The sequence below is a fragment of the Vicia villosa genome, linkage group LG2 (assembly GCF_029867415.1).
Source record: "Vicia villosa cultivar HV-30 ecotype Madison, WI linkage group LG2, Vvil1.0, whole genome shotgun sequence".
Classification (NCBI taxonomy): domain Eukaryota; kingdom Viridiplantae; phylum Streptophyta; class Magnoliopsida; order Fabales; family Fabaceae; genus Vicia; species Vicia villosa.
Window position 1 is genome coordinate 95,822,722 of NC_081181.1, and position 20,999 is coordinate 95,843,720.

The 20,999-nt window shown below is 35.5% G+C and overlaps 3 protein-coding genes across 4 annotated transcripts; 2 read left to right on the plus strand and 1 right to left on the minus strand.

Annotated features, from left to right (window-relative positions):
* The first annotated feature begins 2,995 nt into the window (after positions 1-2,995).
* LOC131651660 (agamous-like MADS-box protein AGL30) lies at positions 2,996-6,201 on the plus strand. The gene is made up of 11 exons (XM_058921327.1): positions 2,996-3,131; positions 3,224-3,437; positions 3,596-3,655; positions 3,749-3,767; positions 3,855-3,919; positions 4,096-4,111; positions 4,193-4,254; positions 4,388-4,484; positions 4,579-4,626; positions 4,710-4,834; positions 5,587-6,201. Exons 2-11 carry the CDS (start codon positions 3,253-3,255, stop codon positions 6,011-6,013), a joined length of 1,104 nt encoding a protein of 367 aa, XP_058777310.1. The 5' UTR covers positions 2,996-3,131; positions 3,224-3,252; the 3' UTR covers positions 6,014-6,201.
* A 48-nt stretch (positions 6,202-6,249) lies between these two features.
* Positions 6,250-9,544, minus strand: LOC131651661 (protein SRG1-like). 2 transcript variants are annotated; one of them, XM_058921328.1, is made up of 5 exons: positions 9,403-9,544; positions 8,291-8,629; positions 7,739-7,986; positions 7,139-7,463; positions 6,250-6,924 (listed from the first exon to the last, which is right to left on the minus strand). In XM_058921328.1, the coding sequence occupies exons 2-5, from the start codon at positions 8,519-8,521 to the stop codon at positions 6,664-6,666; spliced, it is 1,065 nt and encodes a 354-aa protein (XP_058777311.1). In that variant the 5' UTR covers positions 8,522-8,629; positions 9,403-9,544; the 3' UTR covers positions 6,250-6,663. The 2 variants fall into 2 exon arrangements, with proteins under 2 accessions (XP_058777311.1, XP_058777312.1); XM_058921329.1 differs by lacking the exon at positions 9,403-9,544 and having other exon boundaries at positions 8,291-9,363.
* Positions 9,545-10,013: 469 nt separating this feature from the next.
* Positions 10,014-13,749, plus strand: LOC131649627 (uncharacterized). Its single transcript, XM_058919379.1, has 6 exons — positions 10,014-10,059; positions 11,105-11,745; positions 11,929-12,347; positions 12,428-12,892; positions 12,940-13,603; positions 13,684-13,749. Exons 1-6 carry the CDS (start codon positions 10,014-10,016, stop codon positions 13,747-13,749), a joined length of 2,301 nt encoding a protein of 766 aa, XP_058775362.1.
* The last annotated feature ends 7,250 nt before the right edge of the window (positions 13,750-20,999 follow it).

Below are 20,999 nucleotides of genomic sequence, written 5' to 3' on the forward strand. Positions count from 1 at the left end.
GCTCCACGCTAACTATGAAATGTTGCCAGCCTTTGCAAAGAGAAAAAGAAAAATAGTTTCATTACCACGCAATAACATATATGTTCTTCGAGCTTTTCTTATGTGATTTGCGGCTTGGCATAATGGACGGTGTTAGCTACCATTTTGTTTTCCATGTTTACTCATTATAATTAGCGTTCGTTGTGGTAGCGTATTTGTTTGTAATATGCATTTAGCGGAGTCCTTGTGTTCCCTGGGATGAAATTTGGGACGGGTGATACTGATGTGGTATGGTCGCATATTTGTAATGTGCTCTGCATTATAGAGGACCTTTACCTGACCAAGGATATGATCCTTTTCCCTGCCCCTAAGGTTTGGCTTGGATCAAGGTAGGCGTCTCCGAGCTCCACCACCTACGCCTTTGGATTGGCTAGTCTGATAGGGGGTGCTCCAGCTACATAGAAATATGTTTAGCTTGTATTCTATATGTAGAAATTTGTTTAGTCTTTATTATATGAGAAATCATGTAAAGAATGTTTTAAGCCATATCAAATATGCAAAATTGTGTTTAGCCTGTATCAGGTATGCATAAATGTGTATCGTCGTTGTTACCTTCATCCTGCACGCTCTAAATTAAAGAGGACAAGGAAGCATTCAGTAGAGGAAGAAAGAGAAGATGTGTGGATATTTATATTATTAATGAATTGAATTAGTTACAGAGAAATAATGAAAAGACTAGATAGATAAACTTTCATTAGCAACTCTATTATGGACGAACGGTATCCTGAGCCTTTGGTTGTCCTCCCTCGGGGATCCGGGGGGTGCATTTCTCTTCTTTAAGGTGTATCCTTCAGTTGGAAGAGATGTTAAAGCATCTCGCCTTATATTTTTCTAGTTTCCCATTATTGAGATATCGGCTTCTTCAAGGACGTAACATGAGGATGGTTGTTGGAACCTTAAGACGCGAGAGTTACCTTTGTCGACTACTCATATGAGGTTCCTTTTGACTACCAGGACAAAACGTCCCGACTCCCGTCTTACTTCGGAGTGGATATCTACCTCAAGTGGCTGATAGTTTATTTATAGGTGATTTATCATGGTGGTCGGATTCCCTTTGACCCAGTAGTGTAATCAGATGTGGACGACGTTCCTTAAGAGATTCGTCTTCCCGTGCTATGTGGAAAAACTAAGAATTAATTTTTCTTCTCATAAAGTCTTTTCTTTGAAACGGTGATGTCGAGTGGGAATATGGGATTATTTTCGAACGACCTCCTTTCAACCAAAGTCTAGGGTGTCTTCCCTTAGGGACTGTTTGGCGAACCTTTGTTCCTTGACTGGCCCAATTGATAAAGAAATAAGGTAGATAGCTTTACCCCGACCAATTGGACCCGACATAAGGAGACCTCCGCTCATAGGACATAAATCCTTTGGTAACTATAGGAGGCAACAGATACCTAATATACACCCGACATTAACTATGAACTCGCTGTATCCCAACTTCATTAACTATAAACTCATCGAATCTTCAACGTTGCCACGGGAAGTACCATATTGGAAACGGGAAGTACCCGAGATGTTAGATCGGAAGATGGATCATGAACCTTTGACATGATCTTCGAGGAGATTACCTTCACCCTCTTGTAACTTATGCGTGAGTCCAAATCTAGAATATTTTCTTATATTTCTTTGTAGAGTTTTTAAGGGGATAAGAGATATTGAATCCGAATCATAGTTGACATGATGATTAGCTTAATCGACTGCAAAAAATCTATGTGTTCGCTTCTGAACATTATTGATTATGATAAATAAGAAGGTCGCGGATAATGGAGTTAGAAAGTGAACGTGAATTCATGGAAATTGTAGGAATCAGAAGTTGATTGTCGCAGATGGTGTCATTATTCCGTTCAAGAACCAAAAATGGATGCAATTGGATAATTGAAGACCTTAAAACGATGGTATTGATCTTTGTAACAGCGGCACAGGACAGACATGTATGCTTAACACTCCAACGTCCAAGTCAATTCAAGATTTAAGATAAGTGTGTTGAAAAGTGGAGGTCAGAGAATGTACCTTACCCTTAGCATGTGAATTGAGTTTTATACCATGGGTCAAGTGGAGTGGTCTATGATGAATTGAATGATATGATTAGAGCTATCAAAACGAGTTTGATCCATTGGGCCGACACATAAGCCTTATATTTTAGCGCAGGTCAGGCTGCAAAAATATTAAAAAAATACAATCCTATCTTTTTGGCATTTCCACCGAGCCTAGCCCACCAGGCTTATGTTTTTTATGGGTAAAGTCAGACTTTAGGGTTGGCCCTTAAAAATTTATAAAATAATTTTAGTTAACTTTGGAGAAAAAGAGATTGGTTTACGATATGATTGCATAACTGTGTTTTCAATTGATAAAAAATTTATAGATGATGAATATATGTTTTCAAGATGATGTGATCAAAGAAATGGTTGTGAGGAAAATAAAAAATTTGATAAGTATTACATATGATATTTAATTACTCTATACTTTTACATAGATGTTTTTATGATATTCATATATATGTATATTGATTTGATGGATATTTTAAAAATCACGTTAACTAAGTTTATAATTACTCTCTATTTATGTTATGTAGCATTTGTTCATTACATCCTTTAATAAAATTAAAACTATAATATTAATATATAGCCTCAACTCATTTTTGGTAGTCCATTAAAAATAAAGTCAAGCTGCATGGCTCATTAGAAACAGGATCAAACTCAATTTTGGTAGTTCATTTAGTTATCGGGCCGACCCATTTTAGCCCATTTATACATTACCGGATCGAAGTGGGCTGGGCCGGGCCAGCCATTTAACAACTCTAGATATGATGATGGTAGGACATGAAAAGGTTTTAGAATTGCATGGTTTATAATGTTGAGAAGTCAGAATTCACAAGTGAAATAGGTTTGCAAGTTGGTGACATGGGAAATCAAACGAAATCTCTAACAGCCCCCTATTCTCTCGCACGCTTCAAATGACCGATTTTTCTGGTCACCCTCTAGTGTTCACCATCATCATCATCATCCAATCTCTATAATACTTACCTCTATCATTCAATTAAATCCTTCGTTACCCCAACAATATTTTCGATTATCAATCCTTCAACTCTCATTGTAAATTCACTATTCATCGTACAAATTTGTTTCTTAATTCTGTGTCCTTTCTCTTCTCACATTTCACGTGAATTGTTCGTCCTTTTTCTCAGGTTGCATGTTATGGTTATGAATTTGTAGGATGGGGAGGGTGAAACTAAAGATAAAGAGGTTGGAGAATACAAATGGTCGACAATCAACGTATGCAAAAAGGAAGAATGGAATAATGAAGAAAGCTAGTGAATTATCTATATTGTGTGATATAGATATTATACTTCTCATGTTTTCTCCTGGTGGAAAACCTTCATTATGCACAGGGAGACGCAGGTAATTACGTGCATGCATGTATGCACTTCTTAAAGAAGACATGTCAGGTGTCTGACACGTGTTTCAATTAATTTAACCTTTTAAATTTTTATTAGTGTCGACGTGTCTGATTATCATTCGTTGTCTAATTATCATGTGCTCTACTTTGATTGATGTAGCAACTTTGAGGAGGTGATGGCAAAGTTTTCTCAACTAACCTCACAAGAAAGGGCAAAGAGGTGCAGTTAAAAACCTTTCTCATAAGCCAAATTATTTAAGCAGTTTTATAGTATAAGAATTTGATAAAATTCTCTTCTCTTGTATTGTAACAGGAAATTGGAGAGTCTTGAAGTGAGTCATTTTCTTACAAATGGTTTGAAAGCATTAGTTATTTCCTCGTACTCATTCTTTGAAATGATCTTTTGTTTGAGAGTTCAGGCACTAAAGAAAACGTTTAAGAAGTTAGATCATGATGTGGTTATTCAAGACTTTTATGGTACAAGGTAGGCCTGCTGCAACTAATTTAGCAATACATCATCCATACCAATGTTCTTTAAAATATGAGTGAACTGGTTCAACGTGTTGAACCGAGAACTCGAGAGTTTGCATTTAGTTTCTTTTTCATTGTTTTTTTATATACTAAGTTGAAACTGAAATATTCGTTTTTTTTTTGTTACAGTAGTCAAACTGTTGAGGTAAACATCTCTTTTTCTTGTTCATTTCCGCTTTCATTTTCTCTTTGAATGTTATTTTCTTCACTATTTGGATTTATACAGGATTTGAGCGATCAAGCTAAGGAATTACATAACCGAATTTCTCAGATTCAAGAGCGACTAAGGTCGTTTTTTATTTTTATATATGCATAATCTATCGTTTCGTGTTAATAACTAAATCATAATGAAACATCCTAATTAGTATCCTATAGTTGCAAACAAATTTCAAGAACAAGTTTTTGTTGTTGGATTTTGCAGACATTGGAATGACATTGAGAAAATTAGTGGTGTGGATGAATTAGGACGGATGGAAAATTCACTCAAAGAGTCTCTTAATCAAATTCATACTCAGAAGGTATGCAAAAGATTTTTCAATGATTAGCATTATATATATACCATAATCAGAAAAGCAGAATTAGATTACTGATTAACTCTGCATAATTTGATAGGAAAATGCACAAAAACAACAACTAGCATCACTTCAATGCAATAACCAGGTAAATAACTGTCATGTAAGCTTGTTTTAAATTCTAATGATGTAGAAATAATAAAGCACTGCTGAAATATCTCTATCTTGTAGTTCAATGAATTGCATGTTCCCTACAAAATGAGTACTCCACAGCAATTTCAATCTCTTCCATGGATGGTTAATGGTGATAGTCAGAATATAGTACTTCCTGAAGAACCAAACTTGCTTCTCCACAAGTAAGCTGTTTTTCCTTGATGTTCAAATTTCTAAGGCTACTTGAATTATTTTGATAGTAATTGTTAAGAGTCTCGTATCGGACAATATATAATTTAAATCTGTACTTATAAGAGGGGGACAATTCTCACCATACAAGTCGGTTTTGTTTAGATTAGTTAGGCTCAACCACATTCCTTAACATGGTATTAGAATCTTATTTAACATCCATTGGGTCACCTGCTATCAGGTTTCTGCTATCGGATCATCCATCATTTATTTCCAAGCTCCAAATGTCCAGTCATGAGCGTGAGGGAGTATTAAGAGTTTCACGTCAGATAATATATGGTCTGGACATATACTTATAAGTGGCAGCAATCCTCATCTTACAAGTTGTTTTTGTTGAGATGAGTTAGGCTCAATCACATTCCTTAACATGGTATCAGAATATGGTTTAAGATTCGTTGGGTCACCTGCTATCAAATATCTGCTATCAGGTCACCCACCAGTTATTTTTATGCTCCAGATAACCAGTTCTAAGTGTGAGGGAGTGTGTCATCGGACAATAACTAATTTGTGCACGTGCTTATAAGTGGCAGTAATTCTCATCCTACAAACCGGTTTTGTAAGGATGGGTTATCTCCAGCCAATTTCAGCTATAACAGATGCAAAGAATATCATAATGGAACTGATGAATGATGAAATTAACACATATACCTTTCAGTTGTTATCTCTAACTCTACTGATCAAACTTACTTTCCTTTCTATCTTTTAGAGATGTAGAGGGCTCAACAAGCTCATCATTTGGAAGCTATGCAAGTTATCTTGGCTCAAGCACCAAACCAAACATATCCAATTCCAGTCAAGAAAATTGTGTTCTTAGTGACATGAGCAATAATGCTACAGCACCTCCTGTGAGATTGCCATTTAATGGACAGTTTTCATACATTCCAAACAATTTCAACATAATGAATGATATGAAGCTTCAACCAGCTACAACAGGGATGAATAATAATAATCCACATGAAAACCAAGTAGATAATTACCATGTCAATGGAAACTTTGAAGCACCTAAACAAGGGTTTGATCAATCTAACCACCATGGTTGGACTTCAAATTCAGGTCCTTGTGCTGTTAATCTCTTTGATGAAAATTTGTATCCACAGCCAAATTTTCCACAAGTTCATTTTGGCTTCACATAGAAGATTTTTTATTTTTCTTCTTCTTTTGTTTCCTTGTTTTATGGTATATTCCTGCATGATTTCCTTCTGCATTGTTGCACTTTTTGGTAGCATATTAGAACTGTAAGTAACTTACAATAGAGAGAAAATTACTTATAGTGTAATTGCAAAGTATATACTTATTCTTCCGAAATCTTTAATAATAGAAATTCGAGTTATTCTTTAATAATAGAAATTCGAGTTATTATTTACTTTAATATCTCAACCTGCAATGAATTGACTAGTCATTTTTTAGTGAAAACAGAATTAATCCGTGTCACTCCTTGGAAAATTTTCGAACAATACTAAGAAATATCAAGAAAACATAAGATTAGCACAAGATATCGATGCCCTTGTAATGATTTGAAAATCATATTCACTTGTCACTTAACAAAAACAACATGATAATTAAGTTGCATTACACCACGCCTATAACGAATTAGTATTTGTTGTCAACGCCGAGGAACTCTTCTGAGGCACATTATCTATCGAGTTCGAGAATATAATTTTCAATTCTCATGATATTTACAAATCTGCTTTATTGAATTGTCGTTCCTCTGATACCTCATATGGTGTAACTGTTATAACAGAACATGTTGATGTCGAAGCCAGATAATCGTATACTGTGTTTATCACTTACTATTCTCATTTTGAATTCTCACAACATCAAGGCATGATTTTCCAAGTAGCTTGCGAGAAAAGAATGCTTTGTAGTAATCTTCCATGGTAATTGTTTTGAACAATGCCGGCTTTTCAGGAGTAACAAGACTTGGTGTTGGGCCTATAACTTTGCTCAATTGGGGTCTGTGAAATGCAGCAATAGAAATCCTCTCTTTCGTTGAGTTAACTGTAGCTCGATGTTCGATACTCCGATAAATTCCATTCGTCATAATCTGCACAAAACCATTAGTTCTTTTGGGTTAGTCCATTTTGTCTTTAAGTATTATCTCAAAAAGGCGAAACCACTAATATACACGGCCGAGCATCCCATACTAATCGAGTTTGGGCTACGAGACCCCCATGATGTCAAAATCTCTCTCAGATTCTTACACACTCATAAAAACACTTAAGAGGGTAAATATATATGACTAATTTTCTACCAATTACCTCTAAAATGTCTCCAACGTTTACGACAAAAGCATTGGCGAGTGGTGTAATAGAAATCCACTGTCCGTGTTTCCTAATTTGGAGACCTTCAATGTCATTGGCTTGGAGAAGGATTGTTAAGGCCTCAGCATCAGAATGAGGATTCAATCCAATGACATTTTCTGGTTGTGGACAAGGAGGGTAGAAATTCATCCTCATGGATTGACTTATATTTTCAAACAACTCTAGCATTTCATTTGGTTCAACTTTAAGAGCTTTTTCCATATGCTTGATGATTGTGAGGCAAACTTTCTTCAACTCTAAACAATAGGTCTCTAAATCATCTCTGCAATTTGAAACAAGATTTGTTAGAGGAATATAGTTCTAATCACTCAAGTGGCAGAAGAATATTTTTAGTTTAAACGAAGATTGACGGTTAGCAAATATTGTTAACTGGCACCAATAGTAGAGTTTAAACATGTCACTATTATTCTGCAATACGATATTTAGTACAAAATATTGTCAAGTAACAGCTATATTGAACACAACTATATTTTGTGATCCTCGATTAACAACATTGAGACTAGCAAACAAAATGGAAATGAGAAAAAGCTATAAAACCTGAATGGTTGAGGAATATTAGGAAATAAGCGAGGATTCCTCGCAGACGAAGGGAGAGTTGCCATGAAGAATAAATCTGCCCATTCTAACTTTTGATTCTCAGATACAACAAACAATTGACCAAAGCCCTCTATGTCGTCCGGGGTTTGCCAAAATCTCTTCTTATCTGCCGCGGGAAGACTTAGAAACTCTTGAACACCTATCTTCACATTTTCCACTATCGAAGGTTTGACTCCATGATTAATCAGCTGCACTCAATTTTATTTTTTGAAAATCTTACAAAGTTAATAAAATAAAAGTACAAAAACTAAACATATAGTGTTGATCTGCATTAACAAGTAAATTTTCCTAGCTAGTAACATTCAGAGCCGTCTTTAACAGATTTTAGAGGCCTTATGAAACCACAAATTAACAGTGATAAATTTTGGGCCTTGTGCGGTATCCCGCATTGCAAGCCCTCAGAGACGGCTCTGCTGATATTGAATCGGTCATACAAGTCTACAAATTTCTGCTGTATCAATTTTAAGACAGTTGTGGAAAAATGGTTCCAACCTGGAAAAATCCCCATTCTTTACAAGCATGATCTAGCTTCTCTACCTCAAATGCATCTTCAGATGTCAATTTACTTAGATCAATGATTGGAACTTGTTGCAAATAAGTTGCATTTGATACAACAATAGGGTCTTGATTTGGATGAAGATATTGTTCTGGAACTTGTGTCTTGATTTGTTTTGCAAGATCTTGTACAGAAGGCACCAATAATGAGGTTCCAAACTTGGACATTGTTCTTCAAGTGATGAACCCTCTTTCTTAAGTTGATAGGGCTTCAGTTACATATGTTGTACCCAAGTTGACTCAATATGTTCCCTTTTTCAGAAACTAAATCAGCAACTGCAAATTTTTTCAAATTGTTTCAATTAACAGCTCTACTAGTGGAAATCATCAAAATCGCAGTTAAAGAATATCGCGAATTGTCAATGACTTTTCCTCTTGCATTCTCCTCCTTATATAGCAATTCTGACCCGATTTACAAGAAAGTCCATTAGAGACCATTCAATGCAATTGGTCTGAATTGTTATAGCATCTTAATGATGATTGGGAATCAGGCTTGATTGTCCCATATCTCATATCATGATATCCTCTCTCCGTAATAAATGTCTTAATCATATTTTCATCAAATATTGACCTATGTCAGACTTAGGCCGACATAACCAATTTTGACTTGTTAGTTATCTTAGTCCAGTTTCACTCCCCTGGATAAATTAGTCAAAGCAGGACGGGTTCTACTAGATCCGAGTTGACTCAGACCCACTCTAGAACCTGATCAAAAAGACCGGACATGTACATTGGCCTCGAGCATGATTTGTGTAAAGGAAAGTAGTGTTTTGCTAGAATCCTCTAAAAGAACGCAGATATACACAACCCCTCAAGCATGAGTCGTATAAGGGAGTGTGTTACTAAAGTCTTGACTGGACATGAACAAATGTATAAGGAAATTCAATTTCAGTGATCTACTACATACCAAAGATCATTTTCAACATAGATCTCATAAGCATATTTTCAACCCCAAGATCAGTTCATTTATAACAACTATATTCATATATAAACAACCGAAAAAATTTGAACAAATGAATATGTTAACGTAAAAGTGAGATTTTTCATACCTTAATTAGCTTAAGATAGCTTTCAATGATGATTTGGGGTAACCCTAATTTAAATGAAATGAAACTCTTGAATGAAAATTATTCAAGTCTTTGACAATATTGGCTAAGGAAAAAAAAAGACCGAGCACGTTTCTTCACATTAAAGAAAGATCCTAGTTTAGACGGAATTAAAAATGTCACATGCTCACTTAATTAAAAATGTATAATTACTTAAATTAATAGCTAATTTTTTAAGCATCTTGTTAACAAGTGCTTTACACTATTTTTGAAAATCAAGTGACACACCAGAAAAATTATATAGCCTGGGCAAAAATTTAATGATCGCAAATTTACATTTTATATAATATATAAATAATTATCGTTCAAATTAAAAGAGACTTGTCATTTGTCAACAACAATATAATTTAAAATAAAAGGGATGAAACATAACCTGATTCGGATTCCAGTTATACAACATTCACAATTTCAATATTTGCTCTATTAACTTTTTTTCATAACGGATTCCGGTTATACAACCCACTCACCCCTAGACCAATTAATTTAATTTCACTTACAAATTAAACGTCCCTTCATTTTTTATATTTGTAATACTCTTAGTTTACAAATTTACAATGACACAACATGACAATTCAACCACCACCACCACCACCCCCACGTGTATTTGCCTTTTTCAAGTGTTGCATTACGAGTCACTTTCAATTTCAAATATAGTGGTAGAAACAATTATTATCTATGTTATCCTATTATTTATTTCATAATGTTATCTTGTATTATCTATTTCAATTTCACTTTCATAATTTTAAAAGCATTTTGTAAAATTGAAGAATAAATTGAAAACCAACAACAACAAAATCTTGCAGAAATGATTTATATAAAAGAATAAATTTGGCAAATTGAAGAATACAAACAGAAAAACAAATTTTAAACATATGCAAGACCTTAGTTTCTATTTAATTTTATTCATTTATTTTAGTATATTCTTCCCCCCTTTCTATTTAATTTTATTCATTTATTTTAGTATATTCTTCCCCCCTTTCTATTTAATTGTATTCATTTATTTTAGTATATAGTCTAAATGTGAATTGAATTAGGATTAATTGTAAGTTTAGGGAATAATGGAATCATTAAAGCCTGATTAATTGTTATTGATCGGGAATTATCATAATTCATATATCAAATTTGTGAATCGGATCAAGATAACATCTGGGCCAGATTGATCCATGTCCCTGGGCCCGTTACCATCATCTTTTTCTGAAAATTTTACTTCCTACCCCTACACTTTCCTTCATACCCCTACAATTTTTTTAAAATGGCAATTTTACCCTCAAAGACTAATAACCATTTTACCATTTTATTTTTTACCATTTTTCAAAAAGTAAAAAAAAATTTGAAATCTGCACCCCTACGCGCATCTAAAACGGAACACCTAAGGTAAGACATCCGGTTTAAAAAATTACAAACCGGAACGCTTTCATAAAGACATCCGGTTCACATTTTTGATTTCCGGAAGTCATTTTAAAACTGTTCTGGTACTACGAAAGCCAAACCGGAACAGATTGGGAAAGTGTTCCGGTTCAATTGAAACCAAACCGGAACAGTTGGTGAAAGTGTTCCGGTGAACATGCTAACAAACCGGAACAGTTTGGAAATGTGATCGGTTTGCTTTTTTTTATTTTTTTTTATTTTTTTTTATTTTTTTCAGGTATGGAAGTTCCGCTCCAAATTGGTCGAAAAAACAAGACAACTATAGATACCACTGATGTTTTCACAACTTCAGAGAGATTTGTCACACGGGAAGAAGTTATCCGTTGGGTTAAAGAGACCGGAATCAACAATAAAGTGACAGTTATTATCGCGCGTTCAGACACCGAAACAGGCAAAAGAGGAAGAAGTAACAAAGTGATATTTGGGTGCGATAAAGGTGGAAAATATAAGGATAAAAGTGAGACTCAAAGTGCTACTAAGAGATGTGGATGTCCATTCAAAATCAAATCGACTCCGGCAAAAGATGGGCCTGGATGGAAGGTTGATGTAAAATGTGGAGTTCATAATCATGGTTTACCAGATAGATTAGAAGGTCACTCATTTGTTGGTAGGTTGACAACTGATGAGAAGCAGCATGTTGCTGATTTGACAAAGAGACATGTTCCGCCTAGACACATATTAATTTCTTTGCAAGAGCGAGATCCTGAGAACGTCACTCGGATCACGCAAATATACAAGCATAAGAGTGTGATTGAAGCGGAGATAAGAGGTCCAAGAAGTGAGATACAACATTTACTTAAGCTTATAAAGGAGGCGAACTATGTTTATTGGAGTAGGAAACGGGATGATTGTGAAGTTGTGAGAGATATTTTTTAGGCTCATCCAGATTCGGTGAAGTTGCTGAATCTTTTTCCTAATGTCTTGATTATGGACGCCACTTATAAGACCAACAAATATAGACAACCTCTGTTTGAAATAGTTGGTATGGCATCGACCGAGTTAACATTTGCGGTTGCATTTTCTTATATGGAGTGTGAGTAGACAGAGAGTTATTGTTGGGTCTTGGATAAGCTGAAGCAATTGTTTGTGAAGAAAGATGTGGTTCCACAAGTGATTCTGACGGATAGAGATCTTGCTTTGATGAAAGCAGTTGAAGTTGTTTTTCCTACGCCGCATAACTTGCTATGTCGTTTTCATATTAACAAAAATGTTGGGATGAAATGCAAAGAATATGTGATGAAAGACATGCAAGAGACGATAGGCACATTGTGGAAAGATGTTGTATGGGCTAGTAATGAGGTTGAGTACGGTGTACGGTTGCAATATCTTGAACAAGCATGCTTTGCTTGTAATGACTTCCTCGATTACGTGAAGAACACATGGTTGATCCCACATAGGCAAAGATTTGTAGGCGCATGGATTAATCGAGTGCTTCATTTTGGTAACACCACGACTAATCGGTATGTCATAATTCTTAAATTTTTTATTATGTATTAATTATTAAAGTATTATTTTTTTATACTTTCTTTGTTTATTTTAGGGTTGAATCTGCACATTGGAAGCTAAAGCAGATGATAGGGAACAGCCTTGGTGACATGGTCAAAGTTTGGGAAGCTATGAATTCTAACCTAAAAATACAAATAGGTAACATTCGAGCTTCGTTTCAAAAAAGTTTTTATGAGGTTGAGCACGCACACATTAGTCCATTTTATGATAATATGCGTGGTTCAGTATCGAGAGCTGCTTTGAGACGCATTGCAGAAGAGTTATTGAGGCTTGATTATGTGTTAAATAGTAGGGAAGTATGTGGTTGTACTATGAGAACAAGTTATGGGCTACCTTGTGCTTGTGAGATGGGAAGATTGATTGTTGTTGGAATCCCATTACAAATAGAAAGTGTTTATCTTCAATGGAGGATACTATCTATGGAAGGTGACTTGCCTTTAGATGAGGAAGCTGGTTCGGAAGTGGATATGAGTAATGCAATTGATGAATTGTGGAGAAGGTTTAAATCACACTAGATGTTGTTGGAAAAAGAGTATTGAAAAGTAGGGTTTGTGACATTGCATATCCCACAACAACTTCATTGTGTCCACCACCTGAGAAAATAAAAACTAAAGGCGGAGTGAAGAGGAAAGGGAAGAAACCAGTTGGGTATGATGTTTATAGGGATCCTTCGGGTTTTGAGTATGCTGATCAGACGTCTCAATCTTCACAAAAACAATCGCAAGCATCACAAACTTCCAGGAAGCAATCACAATCAAAGAGGCAATCACAATCAAAGAACCAGGATTTCACTCTTCAGTTTCCTTGTCATATTAGGCCATATATTACCGAGATTGTTAATGTTGAAGCAGATGGTAATTGTGGATTTAGAGCCATTGCATCGTTTCATGGGTATAGTGAGGATGGTTGGGCAATGGTTCGTCGTGACTTGGACATGGAATTAAGAGAAAAGAAGGACTTATATGAGAGATTGTTCGGTCCAAAGTTATTCGAAGTGAGAAATGGATTGTTGATAGATAATGTTGGTTTTCAACCACCGGAGAAATGGATGTCACTACCAGAGATGGGCTATTTGATAGCGAATCGATATAACGTCATTCTTGTGCATTTAGGTAACCCTTGCTTGACTTTTTTTCCCATGACAACAACATTTTCTCCAAGTGCTCCTACATATTGCATTGGCCTTGTCAACAGGAATCATTGGATTCGGGTAACCTTTATATATATTTATTTGTTTAATTATTTATTTAATTATTTATTTAATTATTTATTTTTATGTTATGAAATCAGGTTAATATGAAAGAAGGCTTCCCACTGCCCCCCGTCACGTTGGATTGGATGAAGTTTCGTTTTTAAGCGGCGACATCTTGGATGTTAGGATTTGCTGGACGTCTTCAACATTGGCACCATCTTACGCCTATGTTACCATCAAGTGTTAATTTAGATTAGGTGACTTTAATTTATATGTAATATTTTAACTAAAAACGTCTTAGAAGAAGTTTGTATTTATATGTTACCATCAAGTTTTTTAGTTATATGTAATATTTAAACATAGAACAAAAAGGTCTAAAAGATTAACATTAAAACATGATAACAAATAAAATATATAATAGAATATACCAAAATATACCATAAAAATAAATATACCATAAAATATAAAATAGAGTATAAAATAGTCAATGCTCATGGGCGATGCGTAACACCTCAAATAAATCAGCATACGCGACATCATCCTCCTCTGCCTCTACCTGCCAGAGATAACGGTGAACCAATGTGGAGGCACGAGCCCAATCCGGATCAGCTGGTCCTGCATCAAAGACAGGAACTGCAACCTCTCTACGCGCACTAGGTGGGGGCGGCACCACCTGAGGATGCGACACGCGGTAATACCACTCTAAATATCCATCAATCGTCTCATGAGGGTATCCCACTGGCTCGGTATCTCTAATCACATCTGTCACACTCTGGACATAGGAAATCCACTCCACAGCAATCTCATCATTGCTGAGCGTATATGTAGGAGGTGCAGGAGAAATATACTGGCGATAACCAAACTGACGAAGACACCTGTTGGGTAAGTATGGCACATGTAACTCACCCCCAAACAAGAAAACCTCTATACAGAGATAGCTCGTTAAAAGCTCGATGAGGTCTATGATCCTCGAATGGGCGCCATACGACGTCTGTAGGTGTCAGCTGGTCCAATATCGGTCTATACGCATCCACCTTGATGGCTCCTTGCCTGTAGGACCATCTCATCGCCCGCGGAAGCCCTTGGTTGTCAGATGGCCGCCAGTTTTCTCCTTTCCTTCCTAGTGTAGGAAAGTACTCATGTATCTAACACTGTTAACAAATAAATTAAATCATATACATTAATATATATATATATATATATATTAAATAATATAAATAATAATATATGAATTAACATACAATTAATTAAAAATAACATAAATACCTGTAGCAAAGTAGGATATCCACCGAGCTGCTTGCAACTAAACATAGATGCATCCCCAAGGTGGCGATAAAGAGTGACCAGTGCAGCAGATGCCCAACTGTAGGAACTAAGCCCACGTAGGTCTCTAAACAGTGGCAAATACCGGGCCTCGACCAAAGTAAATGTCTTATCCGCAAAAATAGTAGAACCTACCAACATCATCAGGTATGCCCTGGTCGCGAAGGCCCAACTACCAGCAGCACGGTACTCCACAAATCTGTCGTACAACCACTGCAGTGAGTAATAAGCTCCCCTGCATGAACGCACATACTCAGAAGAGTTTCCAGATGCGTTCCGGGAGAAATTATGTAAACCGGATCACTTACCAAATGTGTTCCGGTTTGGTGGATTTGTGAACCGGAAGTGTTTTCTGAAGCGTTCCGGTTTGTGTTTCGAAGAGAGAATGGAGAGTGTTTGCTTCAAAACCAGTAAAAAGTTGGAAATGAGAAAAATTTTACTTATTTATATGAGGGTAATTTCGTCCAAAAATTTTGATTGTAGGGGTATACGGGCAATTGTAGGGGTAGGAAGTAATTTTTTCTCTTTTTCTACACACAAAAGCTGCAAAAAAAAAACCTTAACATCTTGGGCCCAGAATTTCGCAAATTACACCTCCTTTTGAGGTCCAAGCGCCTTTTTTTTGGCATCTAAAAATGCTTGAAATAAAAGCTGAAATGTCCCTTGGGCCTTGGACGGATTTGTTGCTATTCGCGTACCCCTTGAGCCCATCACACCTTTGTTTTTTTGTTGCTAACCAAATCTGTAACAATAATTATCTTGGGCTATTGACTGGGCCCTGCGCCCCAACTGCTACCTACACCAATAGATTCAACTCTCACCCCCTGGCTCTATTTTCTAATTAGTGAAATTTAGTTTTTACTTAGAATTTTTCCACTATTTTTTTAGGCAATAAAAACCCTATTTTTCTCATATTCATTTTTAGACTTTGATATAATTTTTGACATATAAAAATGTTCATAAAAAATAATCACAAAAATATTAGTTTTAGGCTATTTGTCTTAAATCTTTTTTGCTTAATTAGAAATCATTTTCTTCATAAAAATCATAAAAATAATAGCCTTTAAATTCATTTTAGCATTATATTTTGAATCATTTGTTTTCATTCTTTAGTGCTATATTTTCAAGATACTTTAATTCAATTGTTGTACTAATTTTGTATCATTGTTTACATTGATTTTTTGCTTATGATTGTAGCTTTATCTTGTAATATGTTCCCATAGATTTAGGACCTATAATCTCCATAACTTTAGGCTAGTTTTCCCTTAAACCCTATAACATAAGGTAGACTCATAACTTGACAATTTAGGATTTAGAATCTCTTTTAGTTCATATTAGATTAGGTTTCTTTCCTTTTTATTTTTCATCTTTAAAACATTTAATAAAGTACGACACGAATCATGCTAATACTTCTTCTATTGTGGGAAAGAAATGATTGGGGCGTAGGCCCCAATGTATTTCTTTTCTACTTAGTGGGAGAAATGATTGGGGCGTAGGCCCCCAGTGTATTTCTTACCCGCTACTTAGAGAAATTATTGAGGCGTGGGCCTTGGTGTATTTCTCTAATCACTTAAACTTTTAAGGCATAATTCAAGTCACAAATAAATTCCCCTTAAAAGACACCCAACCAAAAACATCTCAAAACACTTAATAAAGGCTCAGACCTAAACAAAGTAAGGAAGTGATGCGAAACCTTGTAGTGGGTTTTTTTCATCATGGAATTACAGCTAAAAAACACAAACCAATCTTCTCTCTTCTCTCTCTTGACTTCAGGGCTTTGTTTCCCTTTAATCGTACATGTTGCTTTCTTTCGGTCGCAGATAGGTAACGCATAAGACTCCACTTATCGAGCTGCTATCCTGATGCTAGATTGCGAATGTAACTCCGTCCACTAAAAAACACAAAAACAAAAAAAAATGTGAGCCGAACTACGACGCTCTGATTATTGAAAAGGATACGTAGGCAATAGGTTGCGGGGCCTAAGCGAGCACAACTATTTATAATCCCTTATTTTCCCCATGTTTCCTTTTCTTTCATTTGCATGCATTCCCTTAGAACTAAGCTTTATATTTATATATAACACACCCTTAGAATAGAACAAACATAAGTGGATCCTATGGAGTACCACAGACGTGAGGGGTGCTAATACCTTCCCCTCGCGTAACCGACTTCTTACCCGATCTTTGATCGCAAGACCTTTTTCTTATCCTTTCTTTATTCTAGGTTTTCTGATATTCCTTTCCCTCTTTAGGATAAATATATTAGTGGCGACTCTGTTCATTTCGCGTACGTGCGACAACAGGCTACCACCTACAAATCTAATTATATCTGTCACTGCTCACGATCTACAAATATCGAAGGCTCAAATAAGGCTATTTATCAGTTGGCTGCAAGAAAAAAACAGGAGAGTGTTAGTTAAAAGAATAATATTACGCTATTACTGCACCATTGCAAATTAAAAGAAATCAGGAGAATAATAATTAAAAGAATAATATTGTAAAGCAGATAACTTCCACAAGAAATACTACAAGTATTCAAACCTTTTTCCTTCAAACTCAAAGCAAGTTTAAGCCAAACAGCAAACGTGAGGATTGGGATCCCGCGATTAGAGAATACACCTATACATATATACATGAACAAAAGTTTAAGTCAATAATATGTTTTCAAGTGAGAACAAACATCATGCTTTATTAAAAATAGCATCGGGAAAGAGTTTAAAACTTAAACAAATAGAACTTACTGCAACGAAAAGATTTTTTTCATTGTTTCATCATTTTAAAAATTATCCTTGCGTGAACAGGTCAACGGCACAACTGACTCAGATATAATGAAGTACGAACATAAACATGTGGTAGTTTGTATCATCATCCTGGAGATTTGAAGTAGAAAAAAATTTCTTAGTTCGGATGAAATAAACAAACCACCAGCACAAAAATTGTTGTATCGTGAACCCAAATCCTATTCTAAGCACATATAAACTTCCGAAATTCTCAATTGAAATAATGAAAGCAAACACAATTTAAGAATTCAAACACATAAGTATACAAAAATTCCTACCTCAAACCAGAACCGTGGCGATAAACGGAAGCACATGAAACCCTAAATCTGAAGTTATTGTGTGAATAACATGTAATTTGGTGAATAAACGGCAACACATGAAACCCTAAACCAGAACCAAGACAACTCACATCATTTACAATCACTCACATAGCATATAATGCAACTCGAATGCGAAAAATATGACTCAAATGCATGTGGTACCAATGTAGACCCAAAGTTCCACCGCTTCCGTTTCATATAGAATCTAGCCACGCTCCCGATCCGGACAAGATCAAAGACAACATGTGAACCCATAGTTTCACTGCCTCTTTTTCCAATCAAGGATCAAAGCCAACAAGTGAACCCATAGCTTCACCGCTTCTATTTCCATTCAAGGATCAAAGCCAACATGTGAACCCATAGTTTCACCGCTCCCAATTCCACAAAGGAAACAAAGCCTCGCCTCTATTTTCACACAAGGATCAAAGCCATTATGTATGCATGTACAATTATCACCAAAAAGTATGTAATTAGGATTATCCATACAATCTTAACATACCACATACCATAATAATTCACACAATGAATCATCCCCAATTATACAAAACACACATATTGAATAACAATCATAACAAGGCACAATAATTTAGCATAATCATTCACACTCATCATGAATATCATATCACATATCATGCCAACAATATTATTATCGCTCAACATCAATTCACATATTACATAAATACGATTCAAGTAATATACCTTCACTCACGTATGCATCATACTCATAGTATCCACCAACAACAACATACACATTCGTTAAATTCAAGCATCATGTATACATACAATTACCAACACATATGCAATTAAGAATTATCTATATAATCTTAACATTAAAGTATATCACATAATTCACACATTGAATTATTCACCAATTGCACATCATACATTCATCATGTAATCAACATCAACAATTAACACAAGGTAACAATATCAACACATGTTATCTTATGTAACATTAGTTTGTTACATACGCATACATAAAATAATCATCTCCAATAAAATACATTCAAATAATCATTAAAATAGCATCTTCAATAATCATCTCCAATAAAATACATTCAAATAGCATATATTCATTCACACATATCATGGATATTATACCACATTTCATGTCAACAACTGTTATTCATGCTTCACTAAGTTATGACGCACATACACCAAATTACATGTTATTCACACAACAACATCATAATTAATTCATAAAGTGCTAACCATTCCAATCCTATTATATAGATAATCATATTAGCTTCCTAATGCTTTGAACGGCACACAAAACGGAGTTACGGATCAAAGGTTACGACATTTTGAAGTTTCACAAAAATTCATTTTTACTACTGGGGAACGGATTCCCCAATTTGGGAACCGGGTTCCCATACCATATGTCCGCTGAAAACTGCATTTTTTTATATGGGAACCAGTTCCCCCCTTATGGGAACCGGGTTCCTCTGTACTAGAACCCCAAAAACTCCATTTTGTTATTGTTACGAAAACCCACTTTCAATATTCAAAATCCCCTATTTTCCCAACAATCCCATCACATTTATGGGTCAGTTTAAGCACTTATGATAACAATTAAATCAACATAACTTTCATTCTCCATTTCACACAATAACATCATCACTTTCATCAATTTGGGTAAAACCCCATGAAATCAAACAATGGAAACTCAAAACCTACAATCATTCAATTAAAGAGTTTTTAATCATATTTCTATCATGGTGTAATACGGTGAACTGACTTTTATCGGAATGTCGCGGTAAGCAAGAGTCGCCACCGACTTTTATTTTATCCAAATTATAAAAAGGCTAAAAGAACATGAAAAACCTTTTTTTAAAAGAAACTGAGTACGAGGGGTAATTTATTCAAAGGGAAGGTGTAAGGCACCCTTTGTATCCATAGTTATCCATGAGCTCTTAATTGCTTTGCTCTTTGAAACCAAAAGTTTAGAAATGTAGAAGAAGAAGAAATAAGGACTTTAGCTCGTAAATGAGCGTAGCCTTATGAGTTTTTAGAAAAAGGGTAGAAAAATAATTTTAAACCAGAGCAAAGCAATTAGGGGAAAATTACCTGGTTAGATGAAAAATGTTTTTTTGCCTTTCAGGGCTATCCATACCATAGGAGGGTAAGGAAGTCCTTTTATTTGGAGGTTAAAGGGTCGTCGAATCATCGTTCGCCACAAGACTGTCCCTGCCATAGAGGGGCAGGTAGTCTAAGGGAAGGATCAGAATAGCCATTTGTTAGGCAACCAGAGGATACCTCAACACTTCGTAAGCAACTTCGAGGGACGAGATCATATTAGCGAATCGAAGGCAACATCATTGGGACCTATGATCTTAAGAATGAACCGAGGGCAACATTGTTGAGGTATCCTCGTATTCAAGGGACATGGCTATTTTGCAGTGAAAAACACAAGGCAACAGGCAACAGGCAACAAGAGGGGTGCCATAAAAGGTGCGTGGGTGCAACAATCATGTGATTAGATTCAGTTATATTATCTTGTAACTAGGTGATTCTAGATTCAGTTCGAGGTTATCACTCCCTAGAATTACTAACCACGCAGTAATAATATAATTGTCATACCCCAAAATTTGCCCAACATATTTATTCATATTTCAGTCCATCTGACTTTCAAATACTCAAAGATATACAAGAAGGAAGCATGCAGTCTCTCTCCTATACAACAGCCTCTAAATTAGGGTTTCTGATTTAATCAAGGAATTTGAAATTCTGATACCTCAAGTGGATTCCATGGTCTCTCATATGGTTCAAAGTACCCTCATGCCAAGTTTCAAGCCCTGATTCAAAAGATTGCTCACTCAATGACCCAAATAATCAACAATCGACTAGTTGACCTAAAAGTCAAACTATGGTCAAATCACAGTCAAAGTTCCTGATTTTTTGTCAACAACCTTATTTTGAAGTATCATTCACCATTTGATCAATTATTGATCATGGTTAATCAAGAAAAGGTCAAAAATCCACAAAAGTACAA